General features: G+C 53.4%; 1 protein-coding gene across 3 annotated transcripts in view; it reads left to right on the forward strand.

Moving 5' to 3' along the window:
* MAD1L1 (mitotic arrest deficient 1 like 1) overlaps positions 1–17,617 on the forward strand; it is a 315,793-nt gene that overhangs the window by 160,472 nt on the left and 137,704 nt on the right. The window contains exon 1 of one of the 3 annotated variants that reach the window (XM_060032550.1): positions 8,218–8,391. The exons of the other annotated variants lie outside the window; for them this stretch is intronic. Within the exon in view, the coding sequence (XP_059888533.1) occupies positions 8,263–8,391 (129 nt within the window). The 5' untranslated portion in view covers positions 8,218–8,262. Of the gene's footprint in view, positions 1–8,217; positions 8,392–17,617 lie in introns of those variants that run through there. 3 annotated transcript variants of the gene reach the window in all.

A 17,617-nucleotide genomic window follows, 5' to 3' on the forward strand; every position in this document is an offset into this window, starting at 1 on the left:
GTGGGGATGGTTCCTGGCTGCTCAGCTCAGCCGGGAGCTGTAGCGGCCTCGGAGGTGACAGCACAGGGGGTGTTCAGTGAGGGGGGTGCGACTCGTGTGTTTGACGTTTCCCCGCCACCCACGCTGGGCAGTGCCCGGCACCCCCCGTCTGGCCTGACTTCCTGTGCCGGGGTGCAGGGCAGCTGTTCTTCCCCAGGAGCCCATGGCCCCCTGGGCTGCTCCCCTCTCCTCTTCCTCCCTGGATGCCTGTTTTTCTCCACCTCTTTTCTTGAGGGACCTGTAGCTGCCCTAGGTGTATTGGTATCCAAAGGCCAGCGTGGCCCTCCCTGTGCACCTGGTCTGGGGAGGTGGCATTCTTGGGGCAGACTCGCTCTAGATTCTCTGTTCTGGGGGGAAAGAAGAGCCTGGGGCTGCAACTCAGAAAACAGTTGGAGCCTAAACTCTGTCGCTCTGTACCTCTGTCTCTCGCAGCCAGACCCCTCACCTCTCTCAACCTTCTCTTCCTGTCCTGGGGAAGGAGCCCGCTGTGCCCTCCCCCAGCCGCCCTACAGAACCGACCCAGAGATTGACTCTGGGAGCTGATACTTTGAAAGTATTTTTAAAGTATAAACTAATATTCACAAAAATGTGGTAGTTGAACAAACATTTACAGTCGATTCTGCTATAACGTGACACGTGTGTTCCTAAAACTTACCCTGCTACACAAAATTGCTCAAGAACTTCATCGGTGACGGTACAAAGGAGGGAAGAACCCGATGAAAATGGTAGCACAGTTTCACACGTGTCCAGTGATTGAGAAACAGACAGAGACCACAGTGAACACAGCACTAGGCCTGGCCTAGACTGGGAGGTGCATGTGGCTGTAGGTGGGGTGGGCACCGGAAGGGGGCAGCGGGGCAGGCCGCCTGGGAGGGGGCAGGCGTGGTGCAGGTGGGCCGGGCGCCAACGATGGTCTGGGATGCTTCCGACCCACCCCCACCGTGCTCAGCCGCTTCTGCAGCTGGGGTCTACCTCCTGCAGGCCGGCGCCTCCCAGCCCCTCCCAGTGTTGGAACGCCTGCACCTCCGGGACACACAGCAGAGCTGGCCCACCCGCCCATCGCCCACCACTGGCTGTGCAGGGCCGCACCTATCCTCATCTGTCGCGTTTGTTTCCCAGTAAACTCTGTCCTTACCTGGTGTGGGGCCTGGGACAAGCAGGCCTTCAGTAAGTCGTCCTCACATTACCTTATCTTCATTAACGTTTTCTAAGAATCCTGTTTAAAAGTCGCGGTGAAAATGCCGCAAGCTGGGGTCTGCAGACTCCCTCCTTACGGAAGAGGAGGCCTAGCTGGGGAAGGTTGAGGAGTGTGCCCAGGAGGGCAGGTCGAGGCCAGGCAGGCGTGTCTGACTCTGCCCTGAGCCCCACCCCCCGTCCTGTCACCGTCCCCTCATGTCTGGTCGGGGTGTCTGGGAGCATGTGCCTGTCTGCATGTGTGGGTGCGTGGGCGTGGACACACGGGTCTGCATGAGTGGTGCGTGGGTGCGAGTGCGCATGTGAGTGTGTGTGTTTTCATTCTGGAAAGCTGGTTGTTTAGCGCAGTTAGGCTACTCTTCCCTCGAGACCTCCTGGACCACGAGGCCCAGCAGACGAGGACCAGCCCTGGCCACTGTGATGGTCATTAAACCGCCACGAAATGGGATCTGTATTTACAGACCCAGGTGTGCCCAGCCTGGAAGGTATTAGACAACATCCATCATCCAACGGAAAACAGTCAAATGCAGGGCGTGTGCTTTGGAGCCAATGTTCTTTTGGTTAATTTTGCCCATAAAGGCCCAGACTGCCCCTCATAAAACGCCGAGGAGGAGGGGAGGACATTCTTCCAGAATTAGCTCCATGGGGTTCCTCGCGGCCGCGGGTAGACAGCACGGTTCAGGGCGACTGGAACAAGTGGGTGTGTGCCCTGTACTGGGCGCCACGGCTGTGGCGGAGCGGGACGCATCCTTGGGTCCCTTTCCAGAATTGTGGTGCTTGCTTTGCTGTCGGTCATTTCCAGCACTGCGCTGTGTCTGGAGAATGGGGACAGGTGGCAATAACGTTCACTTGCGGGACCTGGGGCTTGGGAAGGGGGTTGGCGGCAGGCTGGGGCGCGGTAAGGAAGCCCGGCGGGTGCCCTTGAGGGTCTGTGGTGGCTCGTGGACCTTCTCCCCGGCGGCCCACTCCCCAGCATGGCTGAGGCTCCCGGTCTCCAGCCGTAAAGTGGGTGCACGGGGGTAGCGTTGGGTAGCGCGGGCGTCGATGCCTTGTGCCCAGTAGATACCTGGCTTCCCAGGCAGCACCGGGCCAGTCCTGCCCTGTCATCTGTGCACTTGTGGGGTTTGGGGGTGACAGTGGGGTCCAGAGGGGTCCCGCCTTCTCTGGCCTGGGGCTGGATGTCGGCTCCTTGGTCGCGGGTGACTGATACCTGCTCCTTAGCTGACCGAGACAACATTCCGTATCGGGTCAGAGTCGAGCGCGAGGCAGGCGTTGAAGGTGGAGGCCCATGAGGGGCTGTCAGCTCTGGCAGGCGGTCCTCCAGCCTGTGTGGGGCGCTCTCCGTGTTCAAGGCCTGCTTTCTGCAAAGCATGAGGGAATTGGGCCGTTGCTGGCCTTGCCCCTTCCCAGGTTCGTTGACTTCTTCTGGACTAGGAGTTTCAAGCAAGCTTCGCTGTGTTTCAAGGTTTCCCTCCTTAGCGTCCTCCAGTGTCCCGCTGAGGGTGGGTGCGTGGCGCCTCTGAGGAAGAGCAGGAGGCGGGCCCTGGGTTTGCAGAGGCCGCTGGGGGGAGGTGGGAGGGTGCTGGCCAGGTGGGGCTGTGCAGCTGGGACCAGCAGGTAAACGTGGTGAGGAGGCGGGAGCCAGCCTCCGGTCGGGAGGGGTCAGCAGGCGGGGATTTCAGGGGACGCGGCCTGTCCCTGCACCCCCCAGCGGTGTTCAGAGACCCCGATTCTAGGGCGGGGGCCTGGCATAGCGAACAGCCAGGGCTGGGGGCCCGGCTGGAGGGAGAGAAGCCTGCTCGCTCCCAGCCCCTCCCTGTGCCGCTGGGGAGGCTCTGAGGACTACGTGCTTGGGGTGGGGGGCGCTTGGGGTGAGGGGCGGCCGGTGGTTTGGCCTCCTCTGGGGACTCCCAGAGCACCGTGTGCACTCACTGCTCTGTGTCCGTCACATGCTCCCCGAGCTGAGAGCGTGAGGCCCAGGACGGCCTCTGAGTGGCGTGTGGCTGGGGATGGAGCCCCTTCCCTCCCCCTCTCCCTCCGCATCCCCCGAGGGATTCCGCTAGACCTCACCTCTGCCCTGGGCCTGCACATCCCGGTCAGTGCCGGGCTCTTCTCTGGGCTTCCCCGGGGCTCTGATGAGAAGCTGCCCTAAAGGACCTTCTCCACAGCTTTATGAACGTCTCTAAGATCAGACCCGCTGGTTAGCCTTCGCCGGTGACCTTTATTAACCTCCGGTTAAAGAAACGTTGCTAGTTACAGAAGCATGATTTATTCCCGGAAAGCCGGCCTCACTGAGCCACCTGAGAGCCCCTGAAGGAGCTCTGGGCTGCTCGTGAGATGCACGTACGAGGAGAGCGTTGGCGGCGGGGGGCTGTGCACCTGGCTTCCGTGGGGCTTTCCTGGGGAGCGTGGAGCGACTGGGCCACAGAGCCGTCTCATGGCACCGCCCATCGGGAACACCGCGCTCTGCGGGGGCCGCCTGCAACCTTGACTCCATGGCCTGCGGGTGGGCAGACAGGGCCTGTCCCTCCCAGATCCAGCCTCGGGACCGAGCTCCATGCCCGGCCAGCCGCGCAGAGGGCGGGGGCTGCGGAGGGGCGGTGTGCCCCCTGCTTACGCTCCTCTGCGCGGGAGACCTTGATGCGCGGGCGCAGTCAGAGGCCTTGAGTTCCAGTTTTGGCTACCAGCCGCGCGGCCTGGGGTGCGTGCCTCCCCTCGGCAAGTGCAGGCCCAGCGCGGCGCCCGCCCTGCTTTTCTCATCCCCTCTCAGCGCCGTGCCTGCCCTTTACACGGAGACGGGCGTGGCGGCCTCCTTTCCACGCGTCCTCCCGTTTCACTGGAGCAGGCGACTTCGTGCCTGCCTCGCCCCTTTTCATTCTGAGGGAGTCCAGTGAGCTTGAGCGGGGCGGGGGGAGGTGGCCTCCCGCCGCAGCACAGGCAGGACCGTTGCAGCCGGGAGCCGAGAAGAACCTTGTCCAGGTCGCCTGGTGGGTTGGCCTGTGCCTGGGACCTCCAGGCCATCTCTGCTGCTGCACCGTATTCACGATCTTTGGGACTAACACCTCAGTATGTGCGCCCGTCTCTTTTGGGATCTCGTCTTGTGTTTTGAAAATACCATTTCCAGTGTGTTTGTGGCACTCTCCCTCCTTCCAGCACAGGCGCAGGTGGCTTCTCTTGGCCACCTCGTCCCCATGGGGCCAAACCTGGACCGTGGTGCCTGGGGCCAGAGTGTGTGCGTTCGGATGGGTGCCGCGGTCACTGCCTCGTGTGTCCTGGCTGCGGTCTTAGTCGGTCTACGGCTCGCTCTCACCGTTGGAGAAAACGGGGTGGTGGTGGCACCCCTGGAACGGTGCCTGTGGTCGCGGTCCCTGCTCTGTGAGCACTGCCATGATGCTGCGGTTTGTGTCACTTCGGGCCTGTCCCCACTGGCCCTCCCTGTTCGGCCCATCTGTCTGGCTTTGGACACGTCCTCCTTCCACCCCCTGCCAGACTGTGGGCAGCGACTGCCCCGTGGGCCCGCGCTCTCAGAGAGGTGTGCTGGCCACCCGGCTGTGCCCAAGCCCTTGCTCGGCCCCAAAGCCACCAGCCGCCAGCTGCAGAAGGAGGTATGCGGTGTCTTCCAGTGACAGGTCCCCCTTGGCCTTTTCCTCACTGGTTCAAAGCAGGAATGAGTCAGATGTGCCCACCCCAGAGCTCCCTGGGGCCTGGCAGGAGGCCTGGGGCGGTGCTGATCCCCCCCACCCCCCCCCACCCCACCCCCCCACCCCCCCACCCCCCCCCACCCCGGCCCACCCTGGCCCGCCCTGCCCTTTAAGGAAAAGGCAGGGAGACCTGCAGGGTTGTCGCCAGGGTCGGCTGGGACCGGGGATGGGAGCCCAACCAGCGCCGCCCCCACACCCCTCCCCAGCTGGCAGGGCCCTGGGTGTCCGCCCAGGCTTCGCTCCGCGGACCGTCCCCAGGTTGCAGGTGACAGTCATGGCACAGCCGTTTGTGGGCCAGGTACCCAAGTGTCCCTTTCCCAGACTGGCCCTCTGGCTGGACCGCCTTCTGAGGAGGACCTGGGAGAACTGTCAGAGCAGACTGCTGCCTGGATTTTCAGAGGATTAAAGTTAATTAAAGAGCTCTTCCTGCTTTCATTTCCTGTATCTGCCAGCTATTTACATGCTAATGCAGGCCCTGCCACTGAGGATGAGAAGGGTGTCAGCTCCAGGCAGACTGTGCAAGAAGACAGCGGGAAGTGAGATGCGCGCTAGTTTATATATTTATATTGTGTCCCTGTGGACTGGGAGAGGCGTGCGCATTCAGACACACTTGGAACTCAGTGACATAGTCTTTTTTTTTTTTTTTTTTCAGTATTTCCTGAAGGGTCTATGTGGTTGACTTGAGTTTTCTCCGTTAAGGCTACATCTTACACTGCATAATTGAATACGTTATGCGTGGTAATACCTTTGCATAAGCAATTTTATAAATAAAAAGAATGCAAAGCGTAGAGACCAAACTTTGTAAGTACAGGGCCGTATCCCCTGGAAGCCCGTCTTCTTGGTAAAGGTAACCTTCGGCTCAGGGGTCAGCTGGTGGCCGTATCCTCTGCCTGTTAATACCACTGTGTTTTTGGTTGTTTGGGGGTTTTCCTTGGCTGCACCGCACGGCACGCAGGATCTTAGTTCCCTGACCAGATATCGAACCCGTTCCCCCCTGCAGTGGAAGCGTGGAGTCTTAACCACTGGGACCGCCAGGGAAGTCCCAATACCACTGTTCGGAAGAAGAAAAGGCAGACTGCAGACAGAGGGACTTGCTAAGTGTTTGTGGGATAAATGAAGCGCGTTGATGCCATCACGGGATGTAGTTCACCTGCAGTGGATGTTAGGTGTGTGTGCGGCGGGGGGTCTTTTTCTCTGGGCAATAGAGACAGCGCCCGGCAACCTTGCCAGGGGCTCTTCCTGACCTCTGGGTGTGCAGGCCTCGCTGGAACAGAACTGGATCCACACGGGGAGCTTTGGTGGCAGGTGGGCCTGGGAGGGTGGGCACCAGAGTGATCTTCTCCTTCAGCCTCCCCCCCGCCCCCTGTGGGCCACATTGGTGATAGTTGGTGACTTTGCAACTTGGAAGTAATACCCTTGTGCTGCAGTCCTGCCTTCCTTGGGCAGAGGGGGTTTAGTGACCTGAATCAGATGCCTTCAACGCCCTTCCTCACCTGGTTTAGTTCTGCACGTGCTGAGTGTCACCTGTGAGCCAGGAGCAGCGCTGGACGCCTGTTGTTCCTAAACTGCGCCACTTCGGGTGCCGTCTGCTGAGGCGCCCAGCACCTCCGCGGTGCCCATTACCTGCTGAGTGAGTGACTTTAAAGAACAACTAAGACTTCTGTTTCCAGGAAGATGGAGTAGACTCAGTTTTTCCCATTGCTTTTGCTAAGTACAACTAAAACCCTGGATATTGTTTATAAAACAAACATAGAAGACTCAGAAGGGTGGAGGCTGGGGACCTCGGGACCCAAGGAGCAACGCGTGATGAGTTCTCGGCCTTTGCTGTTTCCTCTTGTCCCAGACGCGGAGCTGGAGAGGTCGGCAGCCAGGACTGCCAAAGGTGCAGACAGCAAAGCCAGCTGCCCCTGCGCAGCCAGAGCGCTGGGAGATGGGGCGCTTTACGGAAGAATTGGAGACACAGTAACTGGAATAAAAACGTCACGGATGAGTCAGTGGGAGAGTGGAGGGAACAGAGGAAAGAATCAGCCGCTTGGAGATGCAGCAATAGCAATGACCCAGTCCGAGCGGCAGAGAGCAGCCCCGGAAGAGAGGAAGCGGGCCTCCAAGGAGAGCTCGGCCTTCCTGCCACCAGCGTCCCGGGAGGAGGGGAGGGCGCCCTCCGGGCAGCCGTACTTAATCTGAGGGGGGGATTGAGTCCGAAGAGCCAGCTGTTTGTTTTGGTTTCTGGTATGGGGGGCAGCATTCCAAGGAGGTGGGACTAATAACAGCAGTCAGCAGCTGAAATTAAACACTGATGTTGTGGGGTTTCCATAAATGATCTTATTTCGTCCCCCAAGTAACCTGGGATACAAGACTTCGTCTCCTTCATGGTTGAGAAAATGAGGCTCAGAGAGGCTTGATCCCTTACGGCCCGCACAGGCAGCCGAGCTGAGGCCTGCGGTCTGGGTGATCTGACCTCAACGGGGAGGCTCCCGCCTGGTGCCCTGGCGGATGGATGCAGTGGCCGGGAGGCTGGCACGGGGCCTGGGGCAAGGTCGGTAGCTGATGGCCTTTGTTGAATGAGCGAGTGAAAAGACTGGGCTGGGGCGTGAGCTCTTTGGTGCTCTGTGTCTTGCAGTGGCATCAGCAGGTATGCGGAGACCCAGACGCGCGGGAGCACTTGGATGAGCTGTGTGGAGGTGCGGACCCGCGACACTGCTCTTGCCCTTAGGGGCCCGGGCGCACTGGGGCATCGGGCCTGTGCACACGTGCCCGGGAATGAGTTAACCCTGTCGGATGTCCTCTACAGAGGAGACACTGCCCTGTCCGTGCCGCTCCCCCCACCCCATGCAGCCCTGGGCGCTCTCCTCCTCGGCCCTGTTCACGTCCCGCCCCTGCCGAGGCCCCGCCCCCTGTCTCCACCGTGTCGCCCCCCAGGCTGAGTTCTTGGAGAACAGGACAGTCTCTTCACTCGACTGGCATCTCACAGACTCGCCTGACGCTGGCTGGGCCTCCACCACCCTGGACTTGAATCCAGAGTGACGCTGGCTCGAGTTTCCACCTGGGACGCGAGGCCTCGTTGAGGACGCTGCCCCGTGGGTTCGTGCTTGTGCTCTGAGCCCTGGTCTGGAATTCCGGGCCTGTCAGCAGAGCCGCGCTCTGAGGGCGACCTGGCAGAGGGAGCTGGTCCCTGAGCTCTGGGTAGCTGCCCGTGGGGCTGGGGCAGCAACCGCGGTCTGGCGCTTGACCTTCACGTTGAGGAAGCTCTTGCTTTTAATTTAGCGAGAGCTGTTTGGGCCTTGCCGGTGCCCCTGGGACTCGGAGTTTGGTGAGCGGCGGAGACGGGATGGCTGCCCACGAGCAGCAGGTGCTGGAGCCCAGGGCTGTGCGGGGCTTCGATTCACGCGATGAGGTGTTTCAGTCTGCCTGGAGCGCTGGCTCCCGAAGGCGGGGCCCAAGCTGTCGGCACGTCCGGGTGAGGCCCTGCTGTAGGAAGCTCAGTGCTGGGTCACGGCGATGCTGGGGACACATCATACAGTGAACGTAAATGAGATGGAATTTGTAGTAGAGCCGTGTGAAATCTCAGTAAAACTGCTCAGGGAAATCTCAATTGGTTCCCACTCCTGCCTACAATAGGTGTTGTAGAGCTTTTTATCAGGAGGTTGAAGTTGCAGGAACACGGCTGCTGGTGAGAAATACAGAGAAACACAGATGAGCTGCAGCTCGTCTCTTCCACCCTCCGCGGGCTGGTGTAGGCAGTTGGGGGGTGGGGGGAGGCCCTGACAGTGACTCAGACCTCAGATGGCTGTGCCCGGTGCGTGGAGTGCGGGGCAGTGAGACAGGACCTCGGCCCTTCCCTGTGCGGGGGCCGGCAGGGCAGGACTTGACTTGGTAGGTGCCTCCGGGGTGGACGCAAGCGGAACCCTGGGCACAGGAGCTGCCTTTCGGATTGGCCAGCCCTCTCCTCCATGGACCTGCTCTGCATCTGATGGCCTGGGCAGACCAGAGCTCCGTAAACGATAAGACCATTGCAGAAGGCTGACAGACACAGGGAGTGACACGTGGAGAGGAGCGGGGGGCGGGGGGGACGACACGCGCTGTCATCCCGTGTTGAGCAGGCGGGCTTGGGGAGCAGCCACTGAGAGCCCAGGTCGTGGCCGTTTACACGGTGCAGGGCCTGCTTGTTCCTGCTGACCCGTGAGCAGAGCGGTGAGGACGTGACAATCAGGGTTTATTACAGCGAACCAGCTCACTAGGGAAGAACTTCTCATGTCCTCAGTTTGCTGTGACCAGGGCGATGTCTGATTTGTTCTGGGAGCATTTTCATCGAGCACAGGTTAATAGTTTTCACCACTTTTAAAGGGATTACGCTGCCTTTTGTGGAAGCTCTGGCTCCTCCAGAACCGTCGCCCAAGACTGTCCTGGAGAAGCCTGTTCGTCGGGGTCTCATTGGCACGAGAAGTGGCTGCAAATGAGCCGTCGCTCCTTAGGAAGAAGCCAAGCAAGACCCGTGTTCGGGGACACTTTATTCAGGTTTCTCCAGGAAGTTAATAGAATTGCATTCTGTTAAAATTACCCTCTAACTCACTCATCATCCACTGAACTGGCCTTTTTATACCCGATGTACGGGAGTTCCTGAGCTTTGACTACTTTGAGGACTTTTGTCGCAAGAGCCCCTTTTCCTCCACCCTGGGTTTGGACCACATCTCCCGGCTGCCTCTTGTGCACTGGCCTCGGTGCGTAGCCTCTGCTGTGCAGGGGCCAGGTAGGGCCGCGCTGACGGGCTGCCTCCCTCTGCCCTGCTGTTTCTGGACCCTCTCTCCTGGCCTCGCTGGCCTGGAGGGTCAGGATTGGGGTCACTGGCTCCTGTTGCGCCCCCAGGAGAATTCTAGGGCAAACACTGTCTGGAAGACCTCAGGCCTCAGGAGCTCAGTTTTCTCGGGAGGAGGAACTGGGCACTTTGGGTGAGAAACGACAGCCTTCTCCCCCAGCTCAGTGTGGCCTGGGGGTCAGCCCTGCTTCTCCTCCATGGAGGTTTCGGTCTGTCCCTGCTCCGTCCCCTCTCTCTGCATTATAATCACAACTCCCGCGCTAATCTCTTCTCTCCAGGCGGCTCCCTTCTGTTCCAGGCCACCTGTGTGACATTCAGGTCTCCCTGGGACCACCCCGCTGTCTTCCCCTCCTGGTCCTCTTCACTACTGACGTGGCTCCCTGGCATCTGCTGGAAGTCCGGGTCACCTGTGGCCGCGCTCTGCTGCCACGCTGCCCGCCCGGTGTGTGACTCCTTCGGCCTCCCCGTGGGTCCTTCCTGCTCTCGGCAGGGGTGGGAGAGGGAGCTGGTCTTCAGGCAGAATGTTTTTTCCGAGAAGCTGTTTACTGTAAGTGTGACTGTACAGCTATAGCCGTGCTTCTGAAACTACAGAATATCTTTTTTTTAACACTCACTTTTGTCAACTTTTTATCAGTGTGTAACGTTCCTGCGGAAGATGGTTTCACCGGGCTTTGAACTTTCTGTACGTGGAATCGTGCAGCGTGTGATCTTCTGTGCTCGTTTCTGTCGCTCGGAATAGTGCTGCTGGGCACAGTTCTTTCATTCGTCTTTGGGTCACGTGCACACGCATGAGCTCTGTCTCTGCACCCCTGGGAGGGTCCATTGTGTGTTCACCTGTGCAGTTTGTGTCAGTTCGCCAAGGTGGCTGTGACGGTTACACACTTGCTGGCAGGGCACGGGCATTCCTGTTGGCTTCAAAGCCTTGCTCACGCTTTGCATGGTGGTTCCTATAAGTCCTGCCTCTCCGGGGAGGGTCAGCGACCTCCCAGGGTATGGGTGAGGTGGGACCCCTCTTCACATGTTCACCGGCCACTTGGAGATCTGCTTCGGTGAAGCCCCTTTCAAGTTCACTGCCCCTTCTTTGCTTCTGCCTTTTCCTCCCTGATTTGTAAGAATTCTTTGTATATTCTGGGTCCTAGCCTTTTGTCCAGTGTTTGTTCTGCAAATATTTTCTCCCAGCTTTTCACTCTGAGTTCTTGATTTTAATGAGACCTACTCTGTCCACGGGAAAGTTCCTTTATGGTTATTAGTTTTTGTGTATTCGCTGTTTAAGAAAGCTTTGCTTGCCCCAAGACACTGATGTGTCTTATAATAACATTTTCTTTAACGTTTTGCTGCTTCACGCTTAACTTCACAGCACGAAGGTTTATTGTGTTTGGCAAGCTTCGTTTTCTCCCCATATGGACGTTCCGTTGACTCGACACCATTTATTGAAAAGATGGCCCTTTCCTGCTGCTCCTGAGCGCTGCCTGCATGAGACTAAGTGTGCCTCTGTGCATCGGGCCGTCTCTGCACTCAGTGTTGGGCTTCTCTCTCCCTTCGCTGGAACCACACTGCCGTAGTTACTGAGCCTCGCTCTCTGATAGGGAGGCCGCCCCCGCCCTTGTCATCCGACTGCCGGGGCTGATCACCACCCTCTGCATTTTCCTGTCAAGTGTCAGTTTCCGCCAGTAAACCTGCCGAGACTTTACTGGGAGTGCGGTGATCAAATAGCATCTCTGTAACGTTAAGTTTTCAGATCCATGAACGTCTTTATTTGCTTCCACGTTTTTAGGTCATTAATTTCTCTCAGTAATGTTTTTAAAGTTTTCTAGGTAGACATCTTATCTCATAGGGTTTTTTTTTTTAATGATGATATTATAAATGGCATCTTTGCCAGGATTTCTTTTTCTAACTCTTTTTGCTGGCATGTACAAATGTAATTGAACTTTGAATTTTGACTTTGATCCAGCAACATTACTAAGTTTACTTATTTTAATAATTTATTTGCAAGTTTTAATGGATTTTCTGTGTTCACAGTTGTGTCAGCTACTAATAATAGTTTTTCAGTTCTTTCTGATCTTCATACCGTTATGTCTTTTCTTGCCTTATTCTACGACTTAGATTCCCCAGTACTGTTTTAAACAGAAGTGTCAATAGCTTTGCTTCCTTTTCAGTCCTCCACTGTCACAGATGATGACTGTCGTGCGGGAATCTATCAGATCAAAGAGTGTCCCTTCCGTTCCTCATTGGCTGTGAGGGTTTTTTCGTTTTATTGTTTTAATCATGAATAGCTGTTGAATTTTAATGACCTGCTTTTACTGCATATATTGAGATGATCATGATTTTCTTTTTTATTCTGTTAATTTGGAGAATTTAATTAATTGATTTCCAAATGTTAAAGCAAACTGCATTCCAGGAATAAACAGACTTGTCTGGATTATCCCTTGTAAGTAATGCTTTATTTGGTTTGCTAATAAGCAGTTCAGGGATTTTTGCATCTGTGTTTATGAGAGATCTTGACAATTTTTATTTCTTATAAAGTCCTTGTCAGGTTTTGGTGTCATGGTTGTTCTGACTTTATAAAATGAGTTAGGAAATTCTCTTTTCCCTTCTTTGTAATAATTTGTGTAAGATTGGTGGTATTTCTTCCTTAAAAGTTTGGTAGAATTCACCGATAAAGGCATCTAGACCTGGAGTTTTTGTGTTGGGAAGATTCTATATTGGGGCTTTCTTTTCTTTTAAAGACTTTGAAACTATTCAGATTTTCTTTTTCTTCTTGATTCAGTTATGATAAGCTTTGTGGGTTTTTTAATAAATTTATTTATTTTTTATTTTTGCCTGTGTTGGGTCTTTGTTGCTGTGCATGGGCTTTCTCTAGTTGCGGCGAGCAGGGGCTACTCTTCGTTGCGGTGCGCAGGCTTCTCGTTGTTGTGGCTTCTCTTGTTGCAGAGCACGGGCTCCAGGTGCACGGGCTTCAGTAGTTGTGGCACGTGGGCTCAGTAGTTGTGGCTCACGGGCTCTAGAGTGCAGGCTCAGTAGTTGTGGTGCACGGGCTTCGTTGTTCCACGGCATGTGGGATCTTCCCAGGCCAGGGATCGAACCCATGTCCCCTGCATTGGCAGGCAGATTCTTAACCACTGTGCCACCAGGGAAGCCCTAAGCTTTGTTTTTTAAAAGATTGTCTATTTTATTTTTTTTAATTTTTATTTTTTTTTGCTATACGCGGGCCTCTCACTGTTGTGGCCTCTCCCTTTGCGGAGCACAGGCTCCGGACACGCAGGCTCAGCAGCCATGGCTCACGGGCCCAGCCACTTCACGGCACGTGGGATCTTCCCGGACCAGGGCACGAACCCGTGTCCCCTGAATCAGCAGGCGGACTCTCAACCACTGCGCCACCGGCGAAGCCCTATTTTATCATTTTATCTAAAGTTTTAAATTCGTGTGAAGTTTAGTATATCTTGTTAGATTTTAAAATATTTTTAATGGTCTGTGGTTATGTCTTTTTCAGTCTCATTATTTGGTTATTTAATCTCTCTCTTGATCTGTCTCATCAAGGGTTCAATTAATCACTTGAATGAGCCAAGTTTTGGTTTATTGATTCTATACTGTATGTATTCTATTTCATTAATTTCTATTTTTATACTTATTATTACCTTTCTTTGGTTTAATTTGTTTTTCTTGTTCTGACTTTTTGAGTTGTATATGCAGATGATTGGTTTTAACCTTCTCTTCTCATGTATGCATTTAAGGCGGTAAATTTAGATGCATAATTTAGTGTTGATATACTGTATTTTTCTTATTTAGTTCAAAATATTTATCAGTTTCCATTGTGACTTTGCTTTTATACATATTTGTTACCACCTGCATAAACGTCCATGAGATCATTTTTCTTCTGTCTGTACTGATACCCTCTAGTACTTCCCTTGGTGTGATGTGTGCTGAGGAATTGTCTTAGTTTTTCTTGGCTTGAAAATGTATTTACTAAACTTATTTTTGGAGGATTTTTTTTTGCTGAGTGTAGAGTTCTAGGTTGGCAGCCTTCCACCTGCACCCTTTGAGGGTTCCTTCCACTGTCCTTTGACTTCCATAGACTCTTTTCAGAAATGTGCTGTCATCTGACTCGAGCAGCTGATTTGTTCTCCCTCGACTCCAGTTCCTTTTATTGTTTTTTTGCTTGTTGCTTGTTTTTTTGGGGGGGAGGGGGGGCGCAGAGGGTTATGTTGATGTCCATATTATAGAATATTTTTTAATTAGTAAACTTTGCTTTTGGAAGAGTTTATGGAAAAACCAAGAAGATGGTATAGAGCTCCCATCTTATTTCCCCCACCCCACAGTTTTGCCTAATATTAACATCCTGCATTAGTGTGGTATAAAGGTCACAGTTAATGAACCAATATCGATACATTATCATTAATTAAAGTCCATCAGTTACATTAAGGTTTACTCTTTGTATCGTAGAGTTCTTCGGGTTTTGACAAATGCATGGCGTCACGTGTCCGCCATTACAGTATCATACGCAGAAATGTATGTATGACTGCTTCCGTTTTCTGGAAGAGTTTAAGCAATTTCTTGCTTAAACATTTGGTAGAATTCACCAGGGAAACCATATGGGTCTGGTGCTTTCTTTTTAGGAAGGTTATTAAGTATTAATTTGATTTCTTTCATAGACACAGGCCTACTCAGATTTTCTATTTCTCCTCTTGTGAATTTTGATAGTTTGCGTCTTTCAAGGTATTGGTCCACTTCATCTAAGTTTTAAAATTTCTGGGTATAGCATTGTTGATAATGCTGCTGTATTCTTTTTTACATCCATGGGACTAATAGTGATAACCCCCCTCTCATTTCTGATACTAGGAATTTGTGTCTTCTCTCTTTTTTTCTTGGTCAGCCTGCTTAGAGGTTTATCATTTTTGCTACCTTTTCAAAGAACATGTGTTTGGTTTTGTTTGTTTTCTCAGTTGATTTCCTGTTTCCAGTTTCATTGATGTTTTTGTTCTTATTTTTATTATGATTTTCTTCTGCTTGCTTAAGGTTTATATTGCTCTTCTTTTAAGTTTCCTAAGATGGAAGCTTAGATGATTGATTTTAGATTTTCTTTTCTAAATATGAATTTAAGGCTATAAATTTCCCTCTAAGTGCTGCTTTTCCTACATCCCACAAATCTTGATAAGTTGTATTTTCATTTTCATTCTGTTAAAAATATTGTTAAATTTCTCTTAAGACTTCTTCTTTGATTTGTGTGTTATTTAGAAGTGTTGTTTAATCTCCACCTGTTTCGGGACTGTCTAGCCATGTTTCTGTTACCAGTTTCTGGTTTAATTCCAATATGCTCCGAGAGCTTACCTTGCTTGATCTGTGTTCTTTGAAATGTGTTGAGATGTGTTTTGTGTCCTAGAATGTGGTCTATCTTGGTGAATGTTCGTGTGACTTGAGAACAATGTGTATCTTGCTGTTGTTGGATGAAATATTTTATCAGTGTCAGACCCAGTTAGTTGATTGATGGTGCTGTTTGGTTCAGCTGTGTCCTCCCTGATTTCCTGACTGCTGGATCTGTCAGTTACTGATAGAGGGGTGTGGAGGTCTCCAGCTATGCCAGGTGGATACACCTCTTTCTCCTTGCAGTTCTGTCAGTTTTGCCTCATGTAATTTGACCCCCTGTTGTTAGGCACATGTGTGTTAAGCATTATGTCTTCCTGGGAGTATTGACCCCTTTGTCCTTGTGTAACGCCCCTCTTTATCCCTGATAGCTTTCTTTGTCCTGAAGTCTGCTGTGCCTGAGATTACTAAGGACTGCCGCCTTCTTTCTTTTGATTGAGGTTAGCATGGCATATTTTTATCCCTTAACTTTTAAGTCTATCTGCGTTTTTATATTTAATGTGGGTATTTTATAGACAACATAATGGGATGTTGTTTCTTAAACCGTTGTGACAGTATCTTTTAATTGGCGTGTTTAGATCATTCACACGTGATGTCATAGCTGGTGTCTCTTGTTCAGTATCTCTGGGGTCTGTTGCTCTTTTCTATTTGGACACTTGTTCATTGTTTCTTTTTTATCTTCCCCTCTTGATCTGCCTTGTTTGGTGTTAACTGAGCATTTTATATGATTTCAGTTCTTCTCTCTTAGCTCATGAATTATACTTCCTAAATAATTCTTTTTAATGACTGCCCTGGAGTTTGAAATACACATTTCAAAGTAAGTGCACTTTGAAATCACACTGTACCATTTGACAGTTTAGTGCAGTCACCTTATGACCGTCTTCCCAAGTCCTCCCTCGTGTCCTGTATAGTAGCGCTGTCCTTCGTTGCACGCACGCAGATGCTGCAGGCACCCAATGCATCATTGCTGCTGTTGCTTTGAGCGGTTATCCATTAGATCAGTTATGACTAAGAAAAGTAAAAGATTCTGTTTTACCTTCAATTATTCCTTCTCTGAATCTCTTCCTTTCTTTATGTAGATCTGACTTTCTGGCCTCTGTCATTTTGCTTCTCTCTCAAGAAAGCCTTTTAGTATTTTTTAGGGCAGGTGCACCAGCAACAAACCCCCCTCTCTCTTTGTTTTTTTTTTTTGGTCTGAGAAAATCTTTATTTTTTACTCTTGAAGGGTAATTTCACTAGATACAGAATTCTAGGATGGTGGGTTTTTTCTTTCAACACTTATAATTTTCCCTTGCATGGTTTCTGGCATCTTTTGGATTTCTCTGTCCTTGACTTTCTGAAGTTTGAATATGATATGATATGCTCTGGTGTGGCACGTCGCCTCTGGCCGCTGTCCTGTCGGCGCTGGGCAGCACCCGAGGAAGCAGGGCCTCTGACCCTGCGAACCTGCAGCCGTCGGCTAGAGTTCACGTCTCCCAGCGCAGGGAGGCGAAGGCCCAGGCGGAGGTGGCCCAGGGAGTCCTGGCAGCCCAGGTCCCTGCCCCACTCAGGGTCTCGGGCAGGGGCTCGTGTCTGTAGTGCAGGGGCTTTGGGTCCGGCTCATCCCGCGGCATCGGGGTGGGAAGGGTGCAGGTGGAGGCAGACGGAGGAGAAGCATCTCGAGTGCCAGCCCTCGGCCCTGCCAGTGTGCGGGCTGCGTGCAGCTCACGGTCTTCTGGACGTGGCGCCTTTTCCCACGTCCTTTCTCCTTTCTTCAACCTCTTCTCTCCTGATAACCTGACGTTCAGAGCACCTGTCGGGGAAATTACAGGCCATGTCCTGGTCCAGTGTTGGGGCAGAAATGCCAGTGTCCCCGGGCATCGTGTCCTTGACTTGACCTGTGGGGCTGCAGAGGTGGGGCCCGGGTCCCCAGAACCAGCCAGGGTCAAGAGGCGGCAGTGGAGGCCCTTCAGGCCTCCTTGCAGGGGGCTGCGCCATGAGCAGAGGTGTCCTGGAGAGGGCGGCAGGATTAGGGGCTGCGACCAGAGGCGTGAGAGTGGAGGGGTAGCCGCAGGGCGGGGCGGGGCCGTGGGTGGATCGCCGTCAGCCGTCCCTGGGGAGGGGAATGGGCGGGGTGCAGCCCGCTGGGCTCTTGGTCGTCCGGCCTCCAGGAGGCTGCCCAGCCAGGCTGTGGTTCTTCTCTTCCGAGCTGCCCTTGCAGCTCCCCTCCTTCGCGGGGTCCCTTCTTTTCTTCCGGAATTGCTTCCACGTCAGTGAACACAGAGCGAGAAAGTGAATTTCATCCTTCTCGAGTGCTGTGGGTTTTCCAGAACATGTCAGGTGGTTTGAGCGCCCCGTTTGCTGGTGTCCGTAGCCTCAGAGGGTGGCCGCCTCTCCTGCCTCTTGTTGTCTTTAGATGGAGTTGAAGTCGCGTCGGTTCCTTCGCCTCCGCAGCCCCTGGGGGTGGCCTCCTTCCCACGGGAGCCCCGTCGGCTGGTGCCCAGGCAGTGTGGGCGGGAGGGGCACCCGCTCC

This window comes from Delphinus delphis, chromosome 15, assembly GCF_949987515.2.
Source record: "Delphinus delphis chromosome 15, mDelDel1.2, whole genome shotgun sequence".
In the NCBI taxonomy this organism is placed as follows: domain Eukaryota; kingdom Metazoa; phylum Chordata; class Mammalia; order Artiodactyla; family Delphinidae; genus Delphinus; species Delphinus delphis.